The 26,337-nt window shown below is 42.8% G+C and overlaps 1 protein-coding gene across 22 annotated transcripts in view; it reads right to left on the bottom strand.

Annotated features, from left to right (window-relative positions):
- Positions 1–26,337, bottom strand: part of ANK2 (ankyrin 2) — a 176,670-nt gene that overhangs the window by 44,586 nt on the left and 105,747 nt on the right. For 9 of the 22 annotated variants that reach the window (XM_027658928.1, XM_027658949.1, XM_027658929.1 and 6 more), the window contains exons 16-26: positions 24,920–25,018; positions 24,327–24,425; positions 22,720–22,917; positions 21,226–21,324; positions 21,023–21,121; positions 18,365–18,463; positions 16,218–16,316; positions 11,114–11,186; positions 4,318–4,462; positions 737–839; positions 11–114 (exon numbers count right to left, since the gene is read on the bottom strand). In XM_027658928.1, coding sequence (XP_027514729.1) covers positions 11–114; positions 737–839; positions 4,318–4,462; positions 11,114–11,186; positions 16,218–16,316; positions 18,365–18,463; positions 21,023–21,121; positions 21,226–21,324; positions 22,720–22,917; positions 24,327–24,425; positions 24,920–25,018 — 1,217 coding nt within the window. Of the gene's footprint in view, positions 1–10; positions 115–736; positions 840–3,274; positions 3,287–4,317; positions 4,463–9,651; positions 9,733–11,113; positions 11,187–16,217; positions 16,317–18,364; positions 18,464–21,022; positions 21,122–21,225; positions 21,325–22,719; positions 22,918–24,326; positions 24,426–24,919; positions 25,019–26,337 lie in introns of all 22 variants that reach the window. The other 13 variants (XM_027658934.1, XM_027658940.1, XM_027658945.1 and 10 more) reach the window with 4 other exon arrangements.

Raw genomic sequence — 26,337 nt, 5'->3', positions numbered from 1 at the left:
ATACACTCACCCTGAGTGAATAGGGCTGGAAGAAAGAGCCACATTGTCCAAGTTTTCAGGGCCCCAGCTTAAGCGATAGGAATTCCTTTCAGCTTCTTTGGCCAGAGTTGTTACCTTGGGAAGAAAAAAAAAAAAACCCAACCCTTTTTACTGCAATGAAATCAAATAAACAACCAAACAATAAGATGTATTTTGCTTAGCAGTGCCTAAAGCATAATTTTTTTAAAAAGAAAACAAAGGGGTAAGAATAGCATCGAGATATTAAAAACCCCTTATTGTACCATTCTGCAATTGCTTAAAGTAATCCTGTGTTAGTGGTATCAGTGAAATGAATGCTGTGATTTACCAAGAGGGCATTTCCTCTTGGTAAGAGTGATTTACCAAGAGGGCTTTCTTTAACTAAAAGCATGTTTCAGGAGAGTATCTTTGAGTACAATGGCAGTGAGTTCACTAGAACGTTTAGCCCGATGGTTGTAGCAACATTCAAAAACCAGTTAAAATGGAGAAAACATTAAGAACACAGTCCTTGTAACTCACACAGCTCAGCCACTTATTCTGGAATAGAGTTTAACACGGTACAATATGCTGTTAAATATCAGCAAAAACAGAGAGACTTGTACTAAAATAAACAAGCAGCAAACACCACACAGACTCATTTAGTGCGATTTACGCCGAGATCTTTTTCTCTGCCCTGACTTCTCCCGGCACTGAGTGAGTTCAGGGGGTTTTCTCTTACCTGCTGGCTGGGGATCACCACGGTGTCGTCGATCATGGCGCTGTCCCGCAGGTAGGAGGCGTGGCTCAGGGTGTGGGACCTGTCTGAACTGAAGGACCGCAGGCTGGCAGGTTGGTAGGATGCCATAGCAATGCATCAGCAGCACAGATGATGTTGGGAAGGTGTCATGACAGAGCGAGTGGGAGAATGAAAGAAGCGTGCAATTAGCGACGGGATGCAGCTTCCAGGGGGAGCAGATCCCAGTCCCGGGGGAACACGGCGGGGCTGTGCCACCTCCCCGACCACGGGCCACAGAGCCTCTCCACTGACTCAGTTGCTTACTCACAGATACTTTAGGCTTGGCTTTGTGGCATGATAGTTTCCTTACAACAAAATGCATTAATTTCTTTTAAGCAAGGCTCTCTGGAGAAGTTCTCCACTACGTCCCACAGACCACTGCGGAAAACCAGAATGCTGCCACCTGAGGAAAAGCTGGAATGACTCTTGCCCCCTGACCTACTCTCTCCCCTTAAACCTGTAAATAAGTAAGCTTGACGTTGTCCCCTGGAAGGTACACACAGCAAGGTGAAGTGTGGCCAGCCACAAGCTCCTGTGGAAAACAGGACTGTTCCTGTGAACGCCAGCAGCATCTTTAGGGAGGCAGTCCAAATGGGAGCACAGATCTCGCTGTGAGTACGCACAGCTCCACAGAACGCTGGTTGCTGTAGCAATGAGAGGTGCAAGGCAGTAAATAAGCTGCTTCCAAGCGCTGGCTCAGAATGTAACTGCAGCATCCACCAGCAAAAAGCAAAGGAAAAAAACCAGACACACAGGACGCCACAGAAGGACATATCGAGGTAAATGGGGTTTCTGCTACCAAACAGCACTAGTTTTGTCCCTTCGATATTCACTGGCTGCAGTTTTACAGGAGTGGTTTTTAAAAACAGATCAGCCACCTTCAGATGTTGTACGTGTACTCTGCGATAGGTGTAGAGGAATATAACTGTACATGTAACTGAAGGCAGCAGTTTTGTTTTCCTGGCTTACACATCTGTGAGTAGTACTCAGAATGACTAATATGCGGGATCAGAACAATAGGCCATTTATCTGGATACGCAGATTTTTAAAGGATAATTCATTTTCAGAAGTTAGCAAGTCATGCATTCACTACAGACATGAGTTTCAAGTGCTTTAAGTGCAGTTCAAATACCATCTGATTCAGACCACTCAGCCTTCTTTAACAATAGCTACATTCACTCAGGTTTGGGGTTTTTGATCCATTTTTAGAAGCAAATGGTTACCTTATTTTTATTAGAAATATATGACATGGAAGAAAAATGAATGCTCTGGATGACTGACTCATACCAAAGGTCTGTTGAGCATCCTAGGTGGACTGTACAAAACTGGAAGCCAAGACAGGCACTACACAAGGATCAGGCTTTGGAAAGTCTTGAGAAAAAACGAAACCAACATTTGTTCTTTGGCTGAGAAATGAGCCTCAGTAGCAGACCCCATTTGCCCTCATTATCCTGTGTTCATTTCCACGTTTGACACTTCCAGAACTGCTTTGCTGTGCCATGCAATGCTCGTGAGAGAGTCACCATCCAAGTTGTAGGTTCTGCTATTCAGCTACTGTCATGTCCTGGACAGACACTGAACGAAAAGAAGCCTGAACTAAAGTTGGCTGGTTATCTCCACGGTGATTTTGTCCATCTTCACTGCTACTACCACCACGACAAGTATATATCCACTATGTACTACCTGTACATAAGCTCCAGTAAATACATCCAGTATGGGCTTTATCTACAGGCACACACATGACTGAGGTTTGTAGTTAATTAGAACTTTAAATTTCCTTCTAAACTCAATTTCAAACCTAGTGTTCAGATGGCACTGCCCCTCTCTGTGAGATGGACCACCTAAACCAAGAGCAAACCAGTAGTTAAAGACTCAGAAATAAAGGCACTTGAGGAATCCCTTTAAATAAAATAAAACAAAATAAAAACCTACCTAAATCAGAGTCAAAAATACCATCTAAATACAGATTCTTTCCAAATCTGGTTGATGAATTTTAAGTCACAGAGGCTGTGGGGCCAATAACACTCAGCCACAGAGATGGAACTGTGGAACCCAGGAATGCTACAAAGCTCCTGAACGTAAGAGTGTGCCTTATGTATCACCCTTCTCTTCTAAGCCCTGAGCAAGGCCCAGGTGGTATCCAGAAAATATAAGCAGCATTCCTTAGCCTAGTTTCTAACCTGGATACCTGGGAGACCACGTTGCAGTGCATATCCACAAGCCTAGAGAGATCTAACAAGCTCTAGTCCACTTAAATGTAATTCCTGTTGAAGTATATGTAGTTTCAGAGGCTGAGAAAAAACCTGGTATCATTGAAAACTGTACAAATCAACCTTGAAAACACTTTCCAACAGCAGCATCGTTCATTTGGTCCTCCAAACCAACTTTCTGGCATACAGCAGGCCTCCAAAGTGGATGAACAGAGACAGGTGCCACAGAAGGGTATAGAGACAACAGGTGTTCATGCTGTGTGATACCTACCTGGGCATGATGCTAATGAAAGCATATGGAAAAGAAAGGAAAATGAAGGGGAGAGAGAAATAAAATAAATAGGGAAGATGGTTACAAATGAAAAATATATGTTCTGAAATCAAATTGATCAATGCATAAGGTTTACATGAGTCTAGACTGCTAATACTGTTCTGCTTTACTGAATTTCTTGGAAAACCAAAGTCCGTATAATGCAATGAAAAATCACATTAAAGCAAAGGCAAAACAATGGAACCAATCTCTGTGAAAATTCTTAAAACCAGTAACCTGAAGGTGACAGAAAATGAGACCATGGAGTCAGAAAGACGTTTTTCTTCTTTCATTATTTCTCCCTTTATAATTTTGCTTCATTTCAGTATAATCATTCTAAATGGGAGCTTAACTTAAACTGGCTTAACATCTGCGTGCACAATCATTTGTATACATCATCTTAAATAAAATCTTTGTTGCCATGGAAAGAACAAAAGGGTTTGACTTTAGGCACTCTGCTGTAGTTCATAAACTTCCTCTAGGAGTTAAAAAGCCCGCACAGTCACTTTGTTTTCAGCAGACTCACTGGAACTGCCTAAAAACCAGCAAAGACTCCAGGCTTGTGAGACCTGAATGATGGGATTTACACATGCTGTGAGGAAAACCAAACTGTTTCCTGACATCTTTTGTTCCAGGAGCAATTCACAGCCTACTGAAGTAAACAGAAGGGATCCTACTGATTCCACTGAGCTTTGGAGATGCTGCCAGAATAACAATCAAGACTGGAAAACGAGGTAGGTTAAAAATTCTGTTGCCAAGACTTCTACTTTTTTTCTTTTATTCCCTTTAGTGTACCCCAGTTCTTAAAGGCAGTAAGTCCAGAGACACTGCTGACTTACAGCAGACATTTCACACCCAGGAGTGCCTGGGTAGCTATTCAGAACTAGAACTGTGGGTGTGCCTCCGCCAGCTCGAGTGAGAGACCCTGAAAAGGGGATTTCAAACGTTTGTAACAAAATGAGTGTGGAATTATCACAAGAAAAGCGATGTATCCAGACAAATACCTGTCTGATCGTCCTCCTTCCAAGCTGTACCTCAGGTAGTTCATACCATCCAAGAACTGGCTGCTTGGCAAAGAGTCATCTCCCAGTTCCCGGAGGTCTTCTGGCCTAAGGTACTCTCCCCCATCTCCTGTCATGGTGTCATCACCTGTAAATCAATCACAGAAGGGAAAGAGTTCAGCACACACAGGGGTGGGATTCCATCTGCACAGAGGGATCCAACAGCTGGACAGCACAGTCAACAGGAAGGCATTTCTCACTCGGGAAACACTGCAAACCACAAGCAATTAATATATATAACAACACTACCACATCAAGCAAGATATTAAAAAAAAAAAATTGAAATCGAGGTGATTAATCAATTAGATTTAATCTATTTTCACATACTGCTAAGGGGCACATTTCTTTGCTATTCTCTAAAGTCTCTCTGTTCCTTAAATCCATTTCAGCTCTCTGGTCACAGTTGTGCTTTATCCCAGCCTGACAGTTTATGGTTAAATATCCCCACTTATTTGACTGTAATCTGTTTGTTTGCAGAAGAAAACATATTTTCTGTGGCCTTATGCCTTATAGTTTCAAATCCTAATTTAAACTCTCCGCTGTCCAACCTCCACATCATATGAGGCTCTCTCATCCATGTTACAACATCCCTCCGTGATCAGCAACAAAATTCTTATTTCTAAAACACAGCAACAGCCAGAAACTGGAAATAAGCTCACCTGCATAGATGGGAATGATCACTATTCAGAAAAGTAATTCCTAACAAATCACAGCCTAAATGACCATTCTGACACAGTAACCTTTATGCATATACTCTGAACAACAGGGTTTAATCTTTATTTTAGGCCCAAAATTATTTTCCCCAGGAAATTCTGTCTATGTGAAGTCACAGTTTGCTTTCCCCAGCAGACTAACAAAACAGATCCCATTGCCAAGCAACACGTAGATGTTTCTTTTCATTCCCATTTGCAAGATGCCTTCTCTCCACAGTTTCTTCCTGGATATTTCAGTCATTTTCCCAATTACTGGATGAGCCTGCCAGACCCTAGGCCATGGATGGCTTCAAACTTTCTCATTTTCTAAGCTGTGTGGGCAAACTGCAGGTCATCTTGATATTTGTTTTCACAAAAAAAAAATCAAGTTACTTTTACTAGCTTGATGTTTCAGCTAAGAAATAAGTAATTTGTTGTTTGTCATCTAAAACTAAGTAAACTTCGGGGTGGTTAAGACTTTTTTTTGTATACACTAATATTATATGTAAAAATGAGGCTTGACTCTTTTCAGTGTAACAACAAGAGCTCTTGAAAATTCCATCTGCCCACATTAAGAGGGAGAAACTGGGCACGGTTTCACAGAAAACAATAAAATGCATTTAATCATTTCATGTTTCCTGTCTTCTGACAGACGATGCCTCCTGTTTCCTGGGAATGTCACTTTATAAAGCACAGGGCTTAGTGAAAACTTGGAAGATATTAAGGCAATGCTGTTAATCAAACAGTAAAAGGAATTCCAAGCTATATTTCAAATAAACTAGATAATAATAATCATGCCAGACATTCCATCTATGAAAGAAACAAAGGCAAAATCTTCACCACTTTCATCACACCCACATCCTTTAAAAAAAAAAAAAAGATAAAAAAATCCAAAGTCTGCTCTTATTCCAGCTTTGGCCTCTCATCTAAGAGTTGTCAATACCAGGGCTAAGTACCTCTGTTTGATGTGCTGGGAACATCTGCAAACAGTAACCAGACTATCCATGGATATCCTTCAATAGTGGACTTATCTTGAGGGAACTAGAAGATAAAGTCACTCCCCATCAGCCCTTTGTGCCCTTCCACCTTTCCTTAATGAGATGAACTCCCAAGGAGTTCCTTATAGGATATGAAGGGGAAAACCACATACTTAAGCCTCAGTGACTGCATATTCAGCTGACCAAGGCCTTCCTTACACAGCAGATCTTACCAGATGGCAGCTTTGTAGCCATACAAGAAATTATCCTTTTTAACTGTGCCAGAAACGATTTGTCTGCCATCACGTTCCCCATCAAATTAATGCCAGGAACATTTTCACCACTCACACTAAGCAGTCTGGGACAAATATAACCCTTGACACTGGTGCTCCACTGTTTGCAGTGGCCACCTGTGAACTCACAAGCAGATTTTTGAGGAGTCACCTGCTTAGTGATTTATCTTCTATTTCCTAGAGAGAACACCTTCCCAGCTGAACCCCTGCACTTGCTGCTGCCTCTGTCAAATTTTTGAACACAGTTCTGAGCATTTTAAATCACTGAACAGACTACTAAGTGACACAGGATACATTCTGAGATCACATATCTGCTTCTTCAGCGAGAGTTTGGTTGGACAGACAGGATTTTACTGAACCCCAGGAACTGGAGACCCACACTGATAGGGCTGTACTGACATCTGCAGAGTCAACTCGTTTAGGGAAGGGTTCAACAAAGGCACTTCCTACCATTCCTATGCTGCTTCTGCTCATAAATGAACTGCAAAACACAACTGCTGTATGAGAATTGCTCTGGAATTGTTTCTCACAAAACACAGAGAAAATGTAAGCAAAAGTTAAAAAAAATAAATAACGAAAGGGGTCTGTGACAAAGTGCCAGAAATCGCTTCTAATAGATGTTTTTAAAGCCAGATACAGTTATGTGAGTTTGCCAAAATTGTTTTCTCTACAGCATGCAGATAAGTCTACAGCTCACCACAGAAGTGCTGCTCCTTAAAGGTGACAGATGGAGAAGGGGGAGCTATGGCAAGAACAATTTTTATGGAATGTGTATACTCCAGAGTTTCTGTGACACTTTCCTTGGACACCTTCACTTCCCTAAAGTCAATTCTCCACCTAATGGCCCACACTAGAAGTTTCTCTGGATTACAGTTTGGCTAATACTTTAAATTTTCTTTACTTTTAGCCAGTCAGGAAAGCAGGGTTTCATGTGTGGTTTCCTGCGGGGTTTCAGATATTAATACAATGAACAGCTCCTGGCTGCAACTTTAAGTTCCAGGATTAATTAAGGAAATTAAGTTTTCCCACTAATTAAGGTGCTCCTGCAAATGAATTATGTGCCTGTACACCAGCAGTGAATTGTGCCCATTTCTCACATAGATACAGCAGCATTTGCCACTCCAAGGCCATGTGGGGAGGCACCCAGCAAATTCACTGTTGTATTTTAGCACTGTGGTTTTTTTTTTTCCTTTTTGATCAGAAATCTGATCCAATCAGGTATGGATTAGCTGTGAACTGCTTCCTGGAAATTTCAGATCACACTTCCATGTCCTTAAGCGACACAGCAGTTCACAGACCTGCCACCCTGTCACTGATGCACTTCCATGAAGGGACAGCAAACCCTGCTTTTACACAGAAACTACTACAGTGACTATGTTAGAACCAGGCACAGGGTTGACTCCTCAGCAATTTCTGCACAAGTTTCCCTCATGAAAAAGACAATTTTTGTTTTACTGATACTGGGATTCCAATGGGTTTTTGAGAGTCCACTGACTACTTGCACATGAAAACCTCTGTCTATCCCTTTTCTGCAATTGAAATATTGGCATTAATTACTGTTTGGTGTGAGCTGACCTTCATGGTCATGCCCATCTCAGGGCCATGCTGCTTCTGACAGTGGTGTCTCACCTTCTACTTCAGCCTTTCTAGTCCCTTCTGCCTGCAAAAGTCATCTGGCCAGAAAACAACTTGTCAGTACAAACAAAGAGATTAATTTGCAGACAGGTCAGTCCTCTGGGTTGGTTCACCACATGGTGAAACGTTTGTGCTGCCAGAATGGAGGATGTGGGGAACCATGGTCAGAACTTGAGGCTGCTTCTGCAGCAGCCAGAACTTAAGTCTCGAATAGGAAGTGAACCTACACCTTGGAAAATTAGCTGGAGATGAGGAGGCTCAAAGAGAAACTAATGAGAGCTCTTGAACACCCTTTTAAAATAATGCATGGAACGAGTGCATAGAAGCATATTAATATATGGGAGGAAAAAAAAAACAACAGGTTCCTGTCTTTTCTAGATGTTCCTCTGTGTCTACACTGACTCAGCCCTAACAAAAACATCTGTTTGTGCTCAACTTCACTAACTCTAGACATCACTAAAATACATTTCACAAGATGCTTTGCAGTAATTCCCCTCTGCTACTCTAAGGATCCCCTGAGGGCCAAGTGTTTCTTTTGTGGCAACAGCTTTAAAGGAACTCAACTTTGCAGCAACACTCACAGCCAAGGCAGATGCAAAGATAAAAATGTACAGGTTTTTTTGTGCAACTGTATCCAGACCAAGCACTTCTGCTGGCATGGGTGTAGGTTTCTCAAACCACATCACTTAACAGCTCTGCCTAAGGGAATCTGTAGTGCAATCCCCATTGATGGGGATCAAATACCATTAAGAAAAAAAAATTATCTAATTCTGTTCAAAAGAAAGATTATTTTTTTCCAGGTACTGTAAAAGGTAAAGAATTCTGAATAACAATACATAGGATAAACAGAAAAATGCTGCAAGAAAATTGAGGAAAAATTAGTGGGGTTCTCAGTCCATGCAAATTATTTTAAAAGAAGCTACACAGGGCAGGACTTGCCATATCAAGCTGAGCTATGTGATAGATTATTTGGTGCATTACTTTATCCTGTTAACATGGGATGTTGCACTTCCATTTGTTGTAGGAATAGGAATACTGTGTTAACAACATAACAGCATGCAATTATGCAATATACCTATTTTCCAGGCACAATACAAAATACTTATCACCAGTGGTCAACATGCTCCACAATGGGACAGGAACCCATTCTTTGCTCAAGTACTCTTGTGTTTTACTCTTGGTATTTATGTAACTACAGTTGGCAGGTTTAGGTGTCACATCAATTTATTTCAGAACACACTGTGTCACTTGAAAGAACAGAGTTAGAGAAATCTTATTGCTGGCCTCTTACAAAGTTAGACCATCACTGAAAGGTTCATCCCATCCATTAAAAGAGTTTTTGCAGCCTTCCTGTCCCCAGCTATTTTAAGTTCCTGTCACAAGTACCATCCACGTTAGGACTGTTTGCAGGGAATGTTAATTCAAAGCACTGGAGAGCATTAGTCATGCTGGACGGTCCCTTCAAGTTCTGCCAACATATTCAAGATATAGGTAATAAATCTGAGCTTTCCTGGCCTCCCTTCTTCCTCCCACCTCTCAGGAAACACACACTCAGCCACACTTCAAAAGTAACGGAGAGGAGCAGTGTTAGGCACCCAGAGTATGCAAACCTGTGTTGTTTCAACACCAAAAATAAACCAAACAGTCCAGGTTAAACGAGAAAAAGTTTGTAGGGCTTACTCCACGAACTCCTGCTAACAGCACCTGTGCCATTACATGCTTCCCCATCACTGAAGGGTTCATCATCAGAGTGTTTAAAGGCTGTACAACACACAAATTGGTTTGAGAAAAGGGAAGACTGTGGATTAATCCTGTAGAAGCAGAAAGACGTACCAGGCTTTGTGGATTTAAAGATGGTTCAATGGGAGATCGAAAGACTGGGAATAAACTCAGCAAGGTGAACGTAAAGCTATAAGCAGTTTAAAGGCCATTTGTCATAATAATTACATGAGTAGTTGAATTGTTTCTCTGACACAAAGCAGCAAAAACAGTCCTGAGCAAAATAATCTCAGCGGTCATGATGCAGCAGAAAATAATTGATTTTGAATCACACTTGTTTTGCTTTCACATTTGAAAACAAAAAGTTGCATCTGGAGCCTGAGCATCGTTATTTACTCAAGAGTGTAACTCATTTATCAGCAGAAATCCCATTTCTGAAAGCAATGCAAGAAGTTGTATTGGCACTAATGAATGCCATTAACTTCCTGCACCATTTAGAACCACAAGTGCATTTGCATTCTTTGTGAAAGAAAAAAAAAAATCCAACCCTGTAACCCGTGTTCCCAAATCCCCAGGACTTTTTGGAAATTAGTCACTCTACAAATCATTTGCGCAAAATAATAAAAACAACCATAAAATAGCATATGTAAGACACTGCAATATTAATTAACACTGCCAAGAGTAAAAAAGAACACAGAAGATTCTTGCAAACATGTTCATATTTATCAGATGCCGTGTGACTGAAATTTCTAAGCAGTCACTTGTGAACTTGGAAAAAGGGACGTTTTTAAGCCTTTTCTGTAATTCTGTGCTGCACAAAATTGCAATATTTTATCAATTCTTCCAGAAGTTCACAGAAATTTTCTGGAGATGTTGCTAAGCAGTACAACACGTGTCTCCTGTCTGTACATGTAATGGACTCTGAAACCCAAGTGCCAAACTTATTAGCGTGTTGTTACTTTATGTCATGCCTCATGTATCCACGAGTCCTGTGTGCCAAAAGCTCCCTGGAGGGAACAGCCTGCTCACCTTCCACCTTATGAATCTCCTCACACAAATGTTTCCAATTAGGCAGAATTCCTAGATACATGTATCTGATACAGGTGGCACGGGGCCAAAAAAATTACTGCTCAGATTCCTCTTCGTGGGAGGGTCAAAGTCAGCTCTGGGAAAGCTCTACATTGAAATTTTAAAATCTGAAGTTGGGAAACGTTCACATTTGTTGATTTGGTTCAGACAAGCTTTTTCTCAAAAAGATGCAGGGGTCCAGGATTTTGCTCTAGGTCAAATTCTTTATCCAAATGCCATGATGATTACATCATTTTAAAAAGGCATTTCAAGCACTGCAAAATGAAGACATCAAATAACTTAGGCAGCTTCTTGAGGTGATATAAGTGATATGGAATTTAGCAAAGTTGCTCACCTTCTTCATCCGACACATCCAGGACCTCAGTCATGGTCTCGGGGACATTCAGCTTGTGCTTCTCTGTTACAGTCTGCAAAGACAGAACCATCAGTCCTCAAATGAAACACCAAACAGAGCAGCAAAATTTACAGTGGGATATTTTCAACACTGACAGCAGGGGGATGTGCTGAGGCACTTCACAATGTCTATCCCCTTCCCCTAACTCTCCTTTTCATCTGTGCTCCAGAGGTTCCCATTCTCAGTGCTGTGTAAGGTATCACTTCTTCTGGCAGAAAAGCACAAAAAACATAAAGATAACGTGCTGGTCAGAGGAATAAAATTTACTTATAAATGGTGCATGTAGAACAATTCAGCTCAATGTTTCCAAGATGATTTTAAAGGGAATTAGGTAATGTCTACAGAAGAGCTTCAGAAAGTTGTATGTGGCATATGGAAATTATTAAATCGTAAAGCATTTGGAAATGAAGTTATGAATGATGTGAAATTCCTAAACTAAAAAAAGATGTGAGGGATTTACACAGATCACTTGAAACATTTGTCCCCCCCTCTAAAAAAAAAATGCCTACACTGCATATTAATGATATCCTTTTCATAAATCATGTACATTCCCCCAAAGCATGTACACATGAGAAGGAAAAAAAAGGTTATTTGAAGATTCTGATATATTTTGTGCACCTAAAAGCTTAAAATACTGTGAATCAAGGCAAGTATGGACTGAGGAATAGTGGGAGAATACTGATTCAGCATGAGAGCACAGACCGGGAGAACACTGGAAGTCATTTTTTATATAATTTTAATCTTCATAAATGGCTTCTGGGAGAAAACAGATGATGTTCAGGGGTGCTGCATCAAGAATGGGGACATCCTTTCAGCACCAAGATACAGTCTGGAGAGGGACATGCAGAACACAACGAGAGAAACTGTAGGAACTGCGAGGTGTGAGGAAGTTGCCCGCAGGAAACTCTTGAGTGTGTTACGATACAGGACCCAAAATGCCAAGGGCTTCAAAAAAACAGCAGTTTGAGCAGAACTGCATTAGTCACAACCAAAAAAATAACTATTTCCCCGGCTCCACCCAGCTGTGCAGCCAGTCAGCTGAACTGGGGAGCTGCAGAGGGCAGCACACACGTGGCCTTTAAGGTCTGTGGGAGCAGATGTGCCCCTCTGGCACAGAGGAGAGTGCCAGGAGGCTACCTGTGCTTCTTGGGAAGCTCCCACTGAGGCAGTGCTTCAGCCCCTGTTGTAGATAGTATCTATCCTGCAGAAATTACCATTACATTCAAAAGGAGGGAAGGAGCATAAAACGAGAGGGATAATTACAGTCAGCCAAACCCCGAGTCCCTTGTGCAACATTCTTTTGGGAAAATGCCCACTGATAGCAACAGTGAAGTCAACAGCAGTTTTTGTTGCACAGAATTTAGGAGTTATTTCCTGATCCTGTTGTATATTCTCTAGTTCTAATAAACCCACGAAGACAGTACTCTTGATTATTGTAACATACTGCACTTTCATAAACAACTATGTTACCAAGCGTGTAATTACTTTGCAACTTTGTTTTAAAAGCCTGCTTCACATTTTTGAAATCTATTTAACTGTGACAGCAGTTTTCAGTTCACCCTCCTGAGGAAAAGGGAGAGAACAATGCCCTTTGCCTCAACTGGCAATCCCAATTAGGCCCCCCCAAGTTCACCCTTACCCAGGAGTAAAGACAACTAATTATTTCTGTTGCAGCAGAACACATGTTCGGGGCTGAAAACTAGTTTATATTCACCGAATGCCTCCGCCAATACGTCTGACTTTTCCCCCTGTATTCCCATGGCTTTCCTTGGATAGAAATGTCAGGCAGCAGTGGGGTGACAAGGTCAGCAATGACAGATGGGGAGGGTGCTGTCACTCAGGTGACACTGACCTTGTCCCTTCAACAGCACAGTTAACAAATAAGTTAGACAATAAGCTAAAGCAAACCCCAAGCTACAGGTATAGAGGCTCGCTGTATACTTTTCTTTTCCCCTGCTCTATTTACCATTACATCAATTTATTCATAACTTAGGTTTTTACAGGCCCCTAAATAATAACAGTCTGGCCTCTGACTGAGGCTCTCAGACATTATTATTTATTAACAGAGAAGCAGGGATACTTTATTTACTTCCTGACTTTCCTATCGGTCAGGAAGAAAAAAATTATTACCTAATTTAACAACTGAAAGGAAGTTTGGAAAAGAGACTCAAAGGAGTACATGTGCACGTGTGTGCTTCAGAAGAAGAAAAAAATCTGCCAGGCCCACTTTGGAACACTGAACTCAGCAAGAATGATTAATTCCACTTAATTCCTAATTCTACTTAATCATTAATTCTACATTAATTCTAATCCAAACAACTTCTGTTGGAAATTGATGCTTTTAAAAGGAACTTCTAAGGTAAAACTAGAGGTTTTTTTGATTGATAGGCACATCAAATACTCTCAAAATTTAAGGTCCACATCTAGCCCCATGAGACTTGGAAAACTGCTCGATGTGTGTTGCTTAAACTCCCTATTGTTTGGTGCCACTGAGATTTCCATTACAGACTTTACTTCAAGTTTCTGTATTTGAGGCTTTCACTGTGAGGCCAGGTCTTCATCTGGTGGCATAGCATAATTCAGATATATAAACCCATATGTGCTTTCAGCAATGACTTACTCAACAGCACCATACTGTAAACAACCTCAAAGTTCCTCAGATATTCATTTGTCCACAGGAAGTCTGTGCTTGTTTGTATAAACGCCCCAAAACTTAATTGCACAGCAAACCTCTGAAAGTCCAGTTTATTCTGATTTATTTCCTACTCATCTCTAATCTTTCAGTAAAAAAAAAAAAAAAAGTGCACTTTATTCTCTCTATTGCTTTATATTCCTGTGGCTCCACTAATAACACCACTAATGCAAGTAAGAGGAAAATTTGTTCCAAGTTAGAGCAAAGCAAGGCTTTGGCACTGGAGATCTTTCCCTCATCTCCAACGCCAGTGACTTGAATATCAATAAAGCATCAGGCTGCCTGACATCCTCCAGGCAGGGCTCAGCCACAAGCTCAGAGAATGAGGTAGCTATGGTGACAGCACCTTCTTTGCAGTGCTAAAACACTGTGTGCAGGTTTGGCAACACCAGCCTCACCATCTGGAGAACTTTACTGCAGGGAGTGCCTGGTATTTATCCCTCCTTTTTAGGACTTGTTGTAAATTATGTTTGATCAACAATCCCCGCCACGAACACCACCACCAGAGTGTGTATTCCTAATATCCCGGAGGTACAAGGTTCAGATGAATTCATGGCTGGAGAATCTGCTGAGTTTATCGAGGGTTCCCACCTGGCTTTCAAAGCACACAGGCAACAGGTCAAGATTTCAGATTTGTCTTATGTGCAAGTACTAAAGGTCGACTCTGCAAGTAAGGTTCAGTATTCAACTCAGTCCTAAACCCCAGGCGTCAGGTGTCCGGTAGAAAAATCCATTACCCTCAAAGTTTAAAGAAATATTTACCCAAAGTAAATAACTCACAGGTGTCTTTTCATAGTGTAATCCCTATTATTACAAAGCCTAACACCTACATAAGACAAGGTACAAGGTTGCACAGTGCAATATAATGTACAACAGAAAGGAAGTTACAACTTATATCAGACAAGAGATGAGAAGTGTGTGCCAGGACACAGGACAGAGAACAGCAAAGGGGTGTTTGGAGGCTAAAAAATAGTCTTTTGAAAAGAGTTGAAGTTCCTCAAAAAGTCTTACCTAGCTTTTATTTTTCTAAATCTCTGATTATGAGATTATGTTTATGCACATACATGTGTGATGTGCTATGTGACTGAACAAGAACATGAAGGAACAACAACAAAAACCTACAGACTTTATTAGAGACTTCTGGAATTACTCTGGAATTTCTTGTCCAAACCTGACTCAGCCTGATCTTTGCAAGTCATTAATAAATTATGACTCACTCCATTTGTAACCTTATTCCATCTTCCTTGGTTCATATCAGTGGTATTTGCTGTCAGCATGCAACAAAATTGAAATTATTTCCCCATTTCCTTACAAGAGATTTTGTATTTCTTCCCTTCTTCTAATCCTTGCCCTGACTGAGCAGCAGCATCTTTTAAGTAATCTGTGGATTTTTAAAGCTCTGAGTTCCTAAATGACATGTAGAGCTGTTTTCTAGACTGTTAATCTTTCTTGCAAAAATAAAAAAAAGCATGACCTTACAACAGTGCTTCAAGATAAATGCAATAATTGAGGTTAAATTGAATTTAATTTAATTATGCACTGTTCCTATTGTTCTCCCTTTCTACCTGCTAAGACACGTGTAGATGGGAGGTAAAAGTCCAAGAAGAGAAAACCTTCCCCTCCCAGGGTGTCCAAATAGATCAGTTTTTCCTGGCTTAAAGCTGCAGTACCACCTTGTTGACGTTCAGCACACACACTATTCACAAAGCCTGACATCAAAATACACACTCCCAGACTGTGGGGGACTCAGCACATAAGGGGAGATTCCTCTGTAATTGGAAAAATGGGATCTGTTTGAACTGGAAGTGACTTGAGTAAGAAGATGATGGATGAGATCCACAGCCATCCCACGAGCATCATGAGGCTTGGCACCAGGCCATGGCTGCACAGTCCAAACGTGAGGACACCGTCATGCACTGCAAGGGCTGAGCCTCAGTCAGTGTCACAAGTGTGGAGATGCCAGGTCAGGTGGGGAAGGAGAGGTGAAAAGAGAAACAAGAGGAACAGGGCAAGATCTAAGCAACACCACACAAACTTCTGGAAACTTTGGGCTTGCAGCTCAGACCCAGACCTAGAAAAAGTTTGACTCTGCTTTCGGAGGGTTGTTTTCCATCTCTGTGCACACAGATTTTGCTCCCAAGCTCCGTGGAGCCTGTGGTGTTGCACACACTTCCACAGCGCTTAAAAGATACACTGCAGGCACCGCAGCAAAAATCCAACAGAAAGGGGGGGCGGGGGCTAAAACCAGAAAACAAAAAAAAGAGGGGAAAAGGTACCTGGAGAGCCTGAGGGACGAGGAGAGAGGCAACATTCTGAATAGAGAAGAGACATTGCAATGCATGTGCAACTCACAGTTGTGGTGGTGGTGATCTCCTCCGTTACAACCTTCAGCGTGTCCACCACTGAGATGTATCCCAGGCGCCTGGCGATGGCTAAGGCAGTGTTCCCATTCTGAAGGGAGAGCAGAGGGGGGAGAGCGCTGAGAGGGAGGACTGTGATGCGAACCAATGAGCTCACGCTCCGCGCTGCATGAGCCAGCATTTCCATCCAAAACAAGGCACAGCCTAGGAAAAATCGCTGCTTTTTTACCGTTACATCTGACTCTGTCTTTGTAACTTCTTTTAAGACTATAGCCCCGGTCGCCATGGTAACACAACACAATTACATCTGCCAGATAGTCCAAATACTAAAGGCTGTATGGTTTAACCCTTCAGGGCTCAAATCTCACTGGACAGCACGTGCTCTGCCTGCAGAAGTTTGTGTTTTATTTTGCATAAACGTCAGAAATAGTCTTCTAAAACACAGGAAGTTTTTTAAAATGTTACAGTTTTGCTCCCAGTTGAAACTATTAAACCTTTATCAGATACAACTCCTTCCCCAGGGAATAAAAGATTACAGCTGTGTTGTCCACATACACTTCTATTCCTTCATACAACAAAAATGCATCTCCAATAAAAGTACACAAAAGTTCATGATTTAACAAACACAAAACACGAAAGGCTTGAGGGGGAGGAATCATTTTCCATTTAAATACAATTATGTGCAGTTTGAATGATCATAATACATAGACGTGATCCATCAAATGCACATTAAAATGACAACTTAGTAAGTGTTTTGGTTTATTTATCCTCATTTTACCACCTGAAACACTGGCAGTCCATGGTCCCCGTGGCACTCAACCTGGGGAGGGGAGGAAGGGATGTGTTCCGTGGTTCTCTGTAAAGAGCTCTACACCGAATTTTTCCATGTTGTTTTGCACTGAACCAAGGGACAACATCCTGGCCTGCTGGGGAATCATGGAATGTCACTGTACCGCTCTTTGCACTGAAATGATTTCTCTTGTGACCCCGCTGTGCAGGATATCAGCCTGAGGGCTTCTCTTCATTTCAGCACTGGCTTTAGTTATCTATAATTTAAATTCTGCAGCAACACAGGGTTTGTGGATTAGCAGCACAAAATGAACAGATTAGCATCTTCGCAGCACAAATAATCTGACTGCTACCGTCACCTGCAACCCACTCCCATATTCCACTGGCAGATGTCTCAGGTTGAAATTCTCTCTTACCTTAAGCCAGAGGTTGCTATGTGTGGATAAGGACAGATCTAGTACCTCAGGAAGCACGTAAATTGTGTAACACACATCCTTAAGACTCTGCCTGGACTTGGGTCAAGTAGCCCCAATGTGAGGACTGAAATCAAGTCAAGAGATCTTTGGCTGAACATGCCAAATAGTGCCTACAGCCCCAGAAGGTGACTACAGTGGTCTGTCACTTGATGATCTGATGCACAAACTAGTATTGTGGATAACTTCACCCAGGATTACTCCATGTGATGGTCCCAGGACCCAACAAGGCGCCGGTGCTGATTTAAACACGTGCGCTACACACACACGGAAAACTGAGCCACTCTGGGGAATGACACGAGTTTTGGACACTCTGGTTGCATTTTAATGATTACCCAATTAGAGGTGACTAATAACAACATCAACGTGAAATGGGACAGTCGCATTCCTGGCTGACTGTGGGGAAGGAGCCGTGCCAGAAGTTCCTGACGGTCTTTGAGGAGGCATTAACATCTGTGAACTCAGCAAGAACCTGAAACGGATCCAGCGGAGAGAGGGACAGAAACGTGGGTCTAAATTTTAAAAAAAGCCCAGGTTCTGAACTGCCCGAAATTTTTATGGAAAATTCCTTATGGAGAGATCAATTTACAGACAGAAGGAAACTGAACAAGGCCAGCACAGCCAGCTGTGGCCAGCCTGACCCTGCAGCCCAGAAATGCGTTTCTCCCCCTCACGTTTAGCTTAGTGCACAGTTAGACCAGATCTGAACTACCTTAAGAGGATAAGGAAAAGCAGAGGAGGCGACATTTACACATCTGACAACCAGCTGTATGAGGAATACTTTCACCAGAACAACAACTTGCTCTCAAGCCTTAAGAAAGGAAAGAAAAAAGAACTGTCCAGGGAATAAGTTCCCACTGGCAGGTCACAGACTTACCGTGGTGATGGCGTTGGGCTTGGCCCCGTGCTGGAGCAGGACATTGATGATGTGAGTGTGACCTTGCTGAGCAGCCTGGTGAAGAGGGGTGTACCCGTTCTGTTGACAAGCAAACCAAACAAAGAAAGAACAACAAGCACCAGTAACCAGATTAGAAACTTCACTTTGCTTCCTTCTGCTCCTTTTGAGACGTTTCAAACATAAATTATGCCATCAGTTGACCCAAAGATGACAAACCTTCAGTAACAACAGTTTTCCTTCCCCAGATTAATGAAGATATAAAGGAAGATAATATTTTTATTCAGAAATCATCTTTATCTCACAAAGACATTTCTCCCTTATTTCCTAAATCAGGGGGAGGAACAGTGAGGAGGAACAAAGTTAAAGTGGTAAGTTAAGGGCAGAGAATCATAGCTGAGGCAGAGAACATTCAACTTGCTCTCACATCTTAGTTTTCAACAGGAGCCCCAAGATTTACCTTTAAAATATCTGAGTCAACTAAAAAAATGCATCAATTTTACCAGAAGTTGTTAGAGCCTATCTGCTTTTTAAAAGGCTAACAACATATATGTGTTAAAAACGTCAATCAGCTTTAGCTTTGCCTTCAAAAGGTTGGACCAAGCTGTAATTACACTTAAAAAAACCCCATGTAGACAGTGTCTGTATAAATAAACACTCTTAACTCCATACACTTCTCTGCTCCAGTGGTTTGTTCTAATGTCACACAAGACAGAAACACAACCCAAGTGTGCTGCAGCTGGTTGATCTGAGACAGTATTGTGAAAGTCCAGTCAGGCAATTCATTTACAAAATTAGTTGCAATTGGTTTTGAAAGCAGGCAGAGAAGAAACTGGAAGAAAACACCAAGTTGATCTCACTGTACACTTACACAAAGCCTGGGGGCAGGCTCTGAAAGACACACTCTGAGAGGTATCTCTGTTGCAAACCAACAGATGCAAGTAATGCTTTGCACTGCCAATTAAACAGTGATAGTTCAGAACTGTTACAGTTCTTACTGTGAGTGCATGGACTGCTAGGAATCCAAAGGAGGATTTACTGTAGGTTCTAGTGCAAAGTAAATTCACTGTCTTTACTTCAGTATTAGGGCAGTCCTTCAAAACTAGAATTAAGCTCTGTTATTTTTCATAAAGCTTCACACATGCTTTCCCTAGTTAAAGCCCAAGCTGCAACAGAGGTTACTTAGTCTTCAACATGCGTATCCTGAATGCAGCCAGGACGGATTTGCTCTTTAAACTGAGTCCACAGTGCCAGCTGACAGACTGCCAGTATCTTTATTGGTCCCCAGGTGTGAGATTTTTGGAGACACAAACTTGCTGACTTCAATGAAATTATTATAAATAAGTGAAATACCTGGGTAAATGGAATCAGAATCTGCCCCAGTGGCCCCTTAAAAATAGAGAGAGACCTAATACTAAAGATGCAAGTTTGTCTGTCCCTTGAGTTAGCCTCCAAATACCTCAGCTGAGTGTCTTGGCAGCTATAGTTTGGATCCTTCTAGTGTCTGTTTTATTAATTCTCATCAGCTGTTTTTCTAGTGGTGTTGCCTGTCCTTTTGAAATACCTGGGTTTTACCCATTGATTTTGGGTGATCCCACGAGGGATGAGCCAGAATCTTTATTATTTAGCTTATTCTTACCACACTGAGCTGTGACCACGGTGATGAAATAAGTGCTACTTTGAGAAGTAAGTCCATCCCACAGGTCACAGCTGGGGACACAGGAGCTGGGCAGAGGGACCAGCAGACTACAAGCCAGTGATTTTGGTAGGATCTTAAAAATATTATCAACGGGCTGCTTCCTGTCAATCCCAAGACATCCAGCCCAAAGCTGGTCGCAGGCTTTAACAAAGCTGCAGCCCCACAGCTCTTGAGTTAGCCTTCTTTTTCTGATAAGGGTGATGGGATGATATCTGGGATGCCACACACAGCATCACCAGAACCTTTCTGTGTATTCTCAGGAGATACACAGTTCTTGCTACAAAATGCATCCTGTTCAGGTGTGCCCACCTGTTTATCCAAGGAGAAAGTGCTGAAGGCAGTGAGCTTTGTTCAGACTTTGCGGTCAGGCCCATTTCAGCACAACTGGTCAGTACCAGCATATCCAGATTCCCCTCAAAAATCCCCAAACTCTCCTTCAGGAAACCACATTTCCTCACCACAGCTGCTTCCTCTCCCAGAGTCATACCACCCACGCCTTGAACAGCAGGAATTTTTCCCACTCTTCCCCCAGCAGACTGGAGAGAATCTGGCATCACCCTCCAAGTGCCTGAATTGTTACTTACTGGTTTGACAGCACACTGCTATTTACACTGGTGTAAACCATGTGTAAATGACATCAGAAACAAACTTGCATTTGTTAGTTTGCAAGTAACAGGAAAAAGAAAAAAACTCCAATGAAATGGATTCTCCATGTCATTTTTTCATATACCCACAGAGTTATCGGACTTTTCTTTCCTGAACACCACACAGTGAGATGGAGCAGGGGGAAGTCATCCCACTACAGTCACAGATATGTTGACATATCTCCCATGCCATGGTTATAGCTTCCAAGTGGAAAGGCACCCATGGCATGTCCTCAGAGTGCTGGGTTACCATGTTCATTATAAAGAGCAAAACCAAAGCAACGAGAAACTCTTTACCTTTGTTTTAGCATTGACATTTGCTCCGTGCTTGAGGAGAAAATTCACCATTTTGATGTTTCCATAGTGACAGGCCACAATTAAAGGTGTGTAACCAAGCTACAAGAAGAGAACAAAGAAGTAAAACTGCAAGCTCAGTGGAACATTCCCTGGACAAGGGTAGCATCCTTTGTGCTGGAGACAGCAGCCACTCTGTGATTTACCTTTGTCTGAGCATCCTGGTTTGCACCATGTTTGGTGAGTATTTCAGCTACATTCACTTTGTCCTCTTGAGCTGCAAGGTGTAAGGATGTCAGTCCAGCCTGGAGGTGGGATATACAAAATGAATAAATAAATAGACAGAAATAAGAATAAAACCCTATTTTACATGAGGAACGAAATCTAGACTTTCCCACTTTCTCATCTTTAAAACATGAGCAGATCCTAACTATAGCTTCTGAGTATGGGTGGTGTTTTTAAACAAAGTGCAGCTGATGTTGCTCCTGTTCCAGCTCCAAAGCAATTACATCTCCATAACCAGAGAGGAAAACTTTCAGGCATCAGTGCTCACGCTCGGGTTTTCTACAATAATGTCATTTGGGAAGCCGAGGAGCCCATTAATAAATTAGGGAAGCACATTCACTGTGCTTCCCACTCCTCAGACAGGAAAGGGAACCTTGACAACTGCAGGCACGAGTCAGAATGAAGACCTTAATTCCAGAAATAGATCCCATTCAAAGATGCCAAGGGAAAGGATGCAGCCTCTAACTGAAAGCTCACTGTGATCACGCACACGGCACTTTCACGTGAACAAGTCACCGAACAAATTTTGTATAAGAAATGAAAATCACCTTGTTCCTCTTAGCAGAACACATTAATTCCAGACAAGGAGAGCCTTCTATTCTGATCTGTATGAGCAAAAGCTGCAGGCTTTTCATCTTAAGTAAGTAAGATTTACATATATCCAGATTTACATAAATCCAGTGACCTATGAAGATCTACAATAATGGGGGGTTTTTGAGGAACCTGTTTTCTATGAAAAAGCTGTAAGGTACAATTATAAAAAAAAATAAAATTGAAAGGTCCCACTTAGGATTTTTCTCAGTCTCAATTCCAGTAATAATGTTGTCCTGTTATTTGCCAGACACTGTCAATTTCTTCCCTAAGGAAAAAAAACCTGAAGGATAAACACATCAGGAAAAGAGACTTTGCTGGTCAGACCACAGCTCTCAGGTTTTGATGCATGTTGATAAATCTGCCCATGGGCCCACAAACTCCAGAATTTTACATTCCTCTTCCTCTCCATCTCATGCAGAACTGCAGGAGCACATGCAAAACACTTGAGAGATGGCAAGGATGCAGCACAACAAAAATACTGCAGCCCTGCCTTCCTGAATGCTCAGAAACAATATTCTCTTGGTCTGCCTTTCCACCTGAGTCACGTGTTAGACCAGTTTCCTCTGGGCACAGCAAACAGCCACAGCTCCTCCTGTGCATTACCCACCAGAGCTATTAATTACATGACACAAGTTAACTGGTCAAGTATTTTCCAGTCCTAGATACCCTCTCCTCATTTTTACTGTTCGCCCACCTGTTGCCACTCCTGCAGACTCACCAACAGAGAGGATTCCTGACAGTGTAATCACCATTCCTGCACTGCACTTAGCATCTTAACAGATATTCCCACCCACGGTACTTTGCCTCCGGTTGGGGGTTACCTTTGTTGCCACATGGATGTTGGATCCTTTCTCCAAAAGCAAGGTTGCCATGTCAGCGTGACCTTCTTGGGAGGCCAAATGAAGCGGAGTGACTCCCTGCTTGGTCAAAATGTTGGTCTCAGCCCCGTAGTTCAACAGAGTGGTGGCTATCTGCATCTGATTTTTCTTGGCAGCAATATGCAGAGGGGTGTATCCGTTCTAACACCAGCCAGGAAACAAAAGAAAAATAAAGTTAACACAACAGCCAGGTAAGCCTAAGAAGTCAGACACCACAAAGCAGGATTATTTGATGTTACCCTCATTACTAGAGAGGAGAGTTCATTAAATTTTCAAGGCCAGACATGTCCCACATAGCCCTGTTGTTGTGCTGCTTTGTCTATCTGTTATTTTCGCCGCCTAAACTAGAACAAAGCCAGCCCTCGGCAGGGTGGGCAGGATCATTCCACTGATACCTTCAAATTATCCTGAGTTTGACACCTACATTTTGTATAACCTATGTTGCAAGTAATCACTTCTGACTGATAAGTGACATCCCCCACGATGACTGATGGGTGCACACTCTCCATCCCATTATGCTTTTTCAGAGCACGTGGGCAGAGATGTGTTTGCATATGGAATTTTGATGTGTGTGTCAGTCACTGGCTGGAAACAGCAAAGGGAAAGAATGGTTTTGCAATCAAATTAACCATTTAAGCACAGCAGAACGGCATTTGCTGGTAATGAGACAACCTCCTGATTGATTTATAACACACCATGGGGGCATTTGACTAAAGCTGTGCTGGGGCAGAGTCCTCTGAGGGCTCCCCTCAGGGTCCCCTCACCTACACACTGATACCAGGACACCCCACTCCTAACCCTGTGAATGCATGCCCTGTGTCAGAACACACATTTCTAATATTGCACAATAGTGAAGTGACTTCCAGCTGTGAATAAAGCTGTGGTGGGGCTGGGTCCCCTCGCCTACACAGCAATACCATGACACGGACGCTGCTCCAAACCCTGGAATGGATTCCCAGTGTATGTGGTCAGAATATATGTTGCTAATATTGCACAAGCAGCGAAGTGACTTCCAGCTGGGCATAAAGTTGTGGCGGGGCTGGGTCCCCTCAGTGTCCCCACAGGGCTCCCCTCATCTACACGATGATACCATAGCACCTCTCCTAAGCCTAGAGTGAACTCTCTGGGTTTGTGGTCAGAATATACCATCATCAGCAGCTTTGGCCATATTGATCATCATCACTGGTCTACTCTGGCCTCTAATCGGGAGACACTGAGACACGCTATTCATAACACTGTTGCTTCTTTTGAGAACACACACAAGATCACTCTTGAGGAGAAAAGACAACGCAGAAAGAGCCGTGTCTTTCCAATACTGCCTGAGAAGACTTTCCGCTGCGCCTTTCGCAACCGGACTTGTCTATCTCGCCTTGGCCTTTTTCAGCCATCAGCGCGTTCACAGCAGGCGTGGGTAGGTAGAGCCCTTCTCAAATCATCGTTCCCGAGGCCTAACCATGACGATGATGACAATGACGATGAAGTGACTTCCAGCTGGGAATAACGTGTTGGCGGGGCTGGGGCTCCCCTCACCGGTGTGGGTGTGTGCTCACCTTGGCGGTGGCGTGAGGCGACGCGCCCTTCTCCAGCAGCAGCAGCGCCACCTTCTGGTTGTCGTAGTGCGCGGCCACGTGCAGCGGTGTGAGCCCGTTCTGCAACGGCGGTTACGGCGTTAGCGGCGGCCGCCAGGGGGCGTTACGGGGGGGGGGGGGGGGGTGGGGGGGGGGGGGGGGGGGATTGGGATGGGGGGTAAAAGGGGGAATCGGGATGGAGGGCAAGGTAGCCCGGCGCGTCAGCAGGGAGAAGCCGTGGAGTAGGCGAACCAGGGCGGCAGGCGCAGGCTTCGGTCGCCCCCACCCCGTGAGGGAAATTTGCACCAGGGCGGCAGGCGCAGGCTTCCGTCGCCCCCGCCCCGGTGAGGGAAATTTTGCCCCTCTATTTCATCCGTTTTGGGCAGCTTGATGGAACCGGCACTTGGCGAGCCATAGAAACAGTGGGTCCCGTGGAGCCAAACCTACCACCCCGGGGGAATGCGAGCCTGCCGCGCCAAAGCAGCCCCAGCCTCCGTGGTGCGCCTGCTGCACACCCTAAGGAGGGATAATAACCCAGCGCGCTGTAGGCTCCTTTTGTTCTTTCCCACCAGTACCTTGCCAGCGGAATCGGGACAGGCACGACGCTGCAGCAGGAGCTTCGCCACTTCCAGGCTCCCGTATTTGGCTGCCACGTGCAACGGTGTGAATCCCTTCTGAAAAATTCCAGGAGATAAAACGCAGATGTTTGAGTGAAACGTCACGCTGACATCTCACTTTTAAGAACTATGTACCAAGCACTTATTCTTCAACCTATATTCCTGCTCTCAGGATCGATAGCCAGACCTAGAAAGAGCAGCGTATCTCAAAAGAAACACAAGAAAATACTTTCCCTTTTGTTATTCTTTCCTATGTACGCGCTGTCAGGCTGGCAGACATTTCATCTGATACACACACTGCGTGGGGGCAATGAAGGCACTTACTTCAAATGTACACCCCAAACCAGCTGCACCTCTTCTGTTTCATGATGACAAGCCTTAGAAATATTTCCTGTATCAGTTGTTGCCAGTAACAGTGAAACACGTACTAAATTCAGGGAGAAAAGCTCCAAACTTCACATTCCTCCATTAGGGCTTGTTGAAAAATTATTTGTAATTGGACTCATGTATCTATACAGTCACCAAGTTCTCCAGCTAAAAAAAAACCCTGCTATCTTGGCCTCTTTTAATTTGAAAACTCATAGGGAAAACACATGGATGTATGACAGTAGGTGGCAGCCTGCATTGCTGCCCAACAGGAATTTTGGGAAGCTATGATGACCTATTTGCCTGGCACATAAGTGATGTTTAATGTTTATTATCATTTAGTTCCATTAATCTCACCTCAAAAAGAGTTTATATCGGAAAATCTCAAACGTTTTCACAGTTCATGAATCACAGGTCTGTAGAGATATTACCTAGTGGGCTGCATCTTCTCCTATTCATAATTATAGAATGTTCCTGCAATACTAATTGCCATCAAGCAATATGGGAAATTAGGAAAGTATTTAGTGTATTTTTAGCCATTCTAATGTGATCTAACAGCTGGGTAAAAGGAGAACAGCAAGCATCCCCAGTAATCTATGGACTGTAATATGAAAATTGCTGGTTTAGTCTTCTAAACCCTGGCAGACACGCTGTTGTTCAAAAACATGTTTTAAGTTCCAGCTGTAAAACCAAGGGTACTTCAATAAATAGTGAGAATTACGTGATTCTCACTTATCACATGCTTTAAATTTGGAAAAGATATCTTAGTATATAATTCTCTTCACAGCTATCTGTTTTCTTATGTCTTCATCGATGTTAGGAAGATATTGGTAAACATTTTTGGCTAAAAAACCCAATAATGATTCTGCAGAGTCTTCTATAACCCCAGACAAAATGGCCTGTTGTGTCACAAGACACCTCGTTTATAGAACCACTGAAAATAGATTCAGCATTCGATGCAACTGGACAGATGTTGACCTGTATGCTTTGGGAGAATTAAAGGAACAGAG

Source organism: Corapipo altera, unplaced genomic scaffold (assembly GCF_003945725.1).
Source record: "Corapipo altera isolate COAL_440 unplaced genomic scaffold, ASM394572v1 255, whole genome shotgun sequence".
Lineage (NCBI taxonomy): Eukaryota > Metazoa > Chordata > Aves > Passeriformes > Pipridae > Corapipo > Corapipo altera.
The sequence above is the reverse complement of the archived record's forward strand: the minus strand, read 5'-3'. Positions and strand labels throughout refer to the sequence as shown.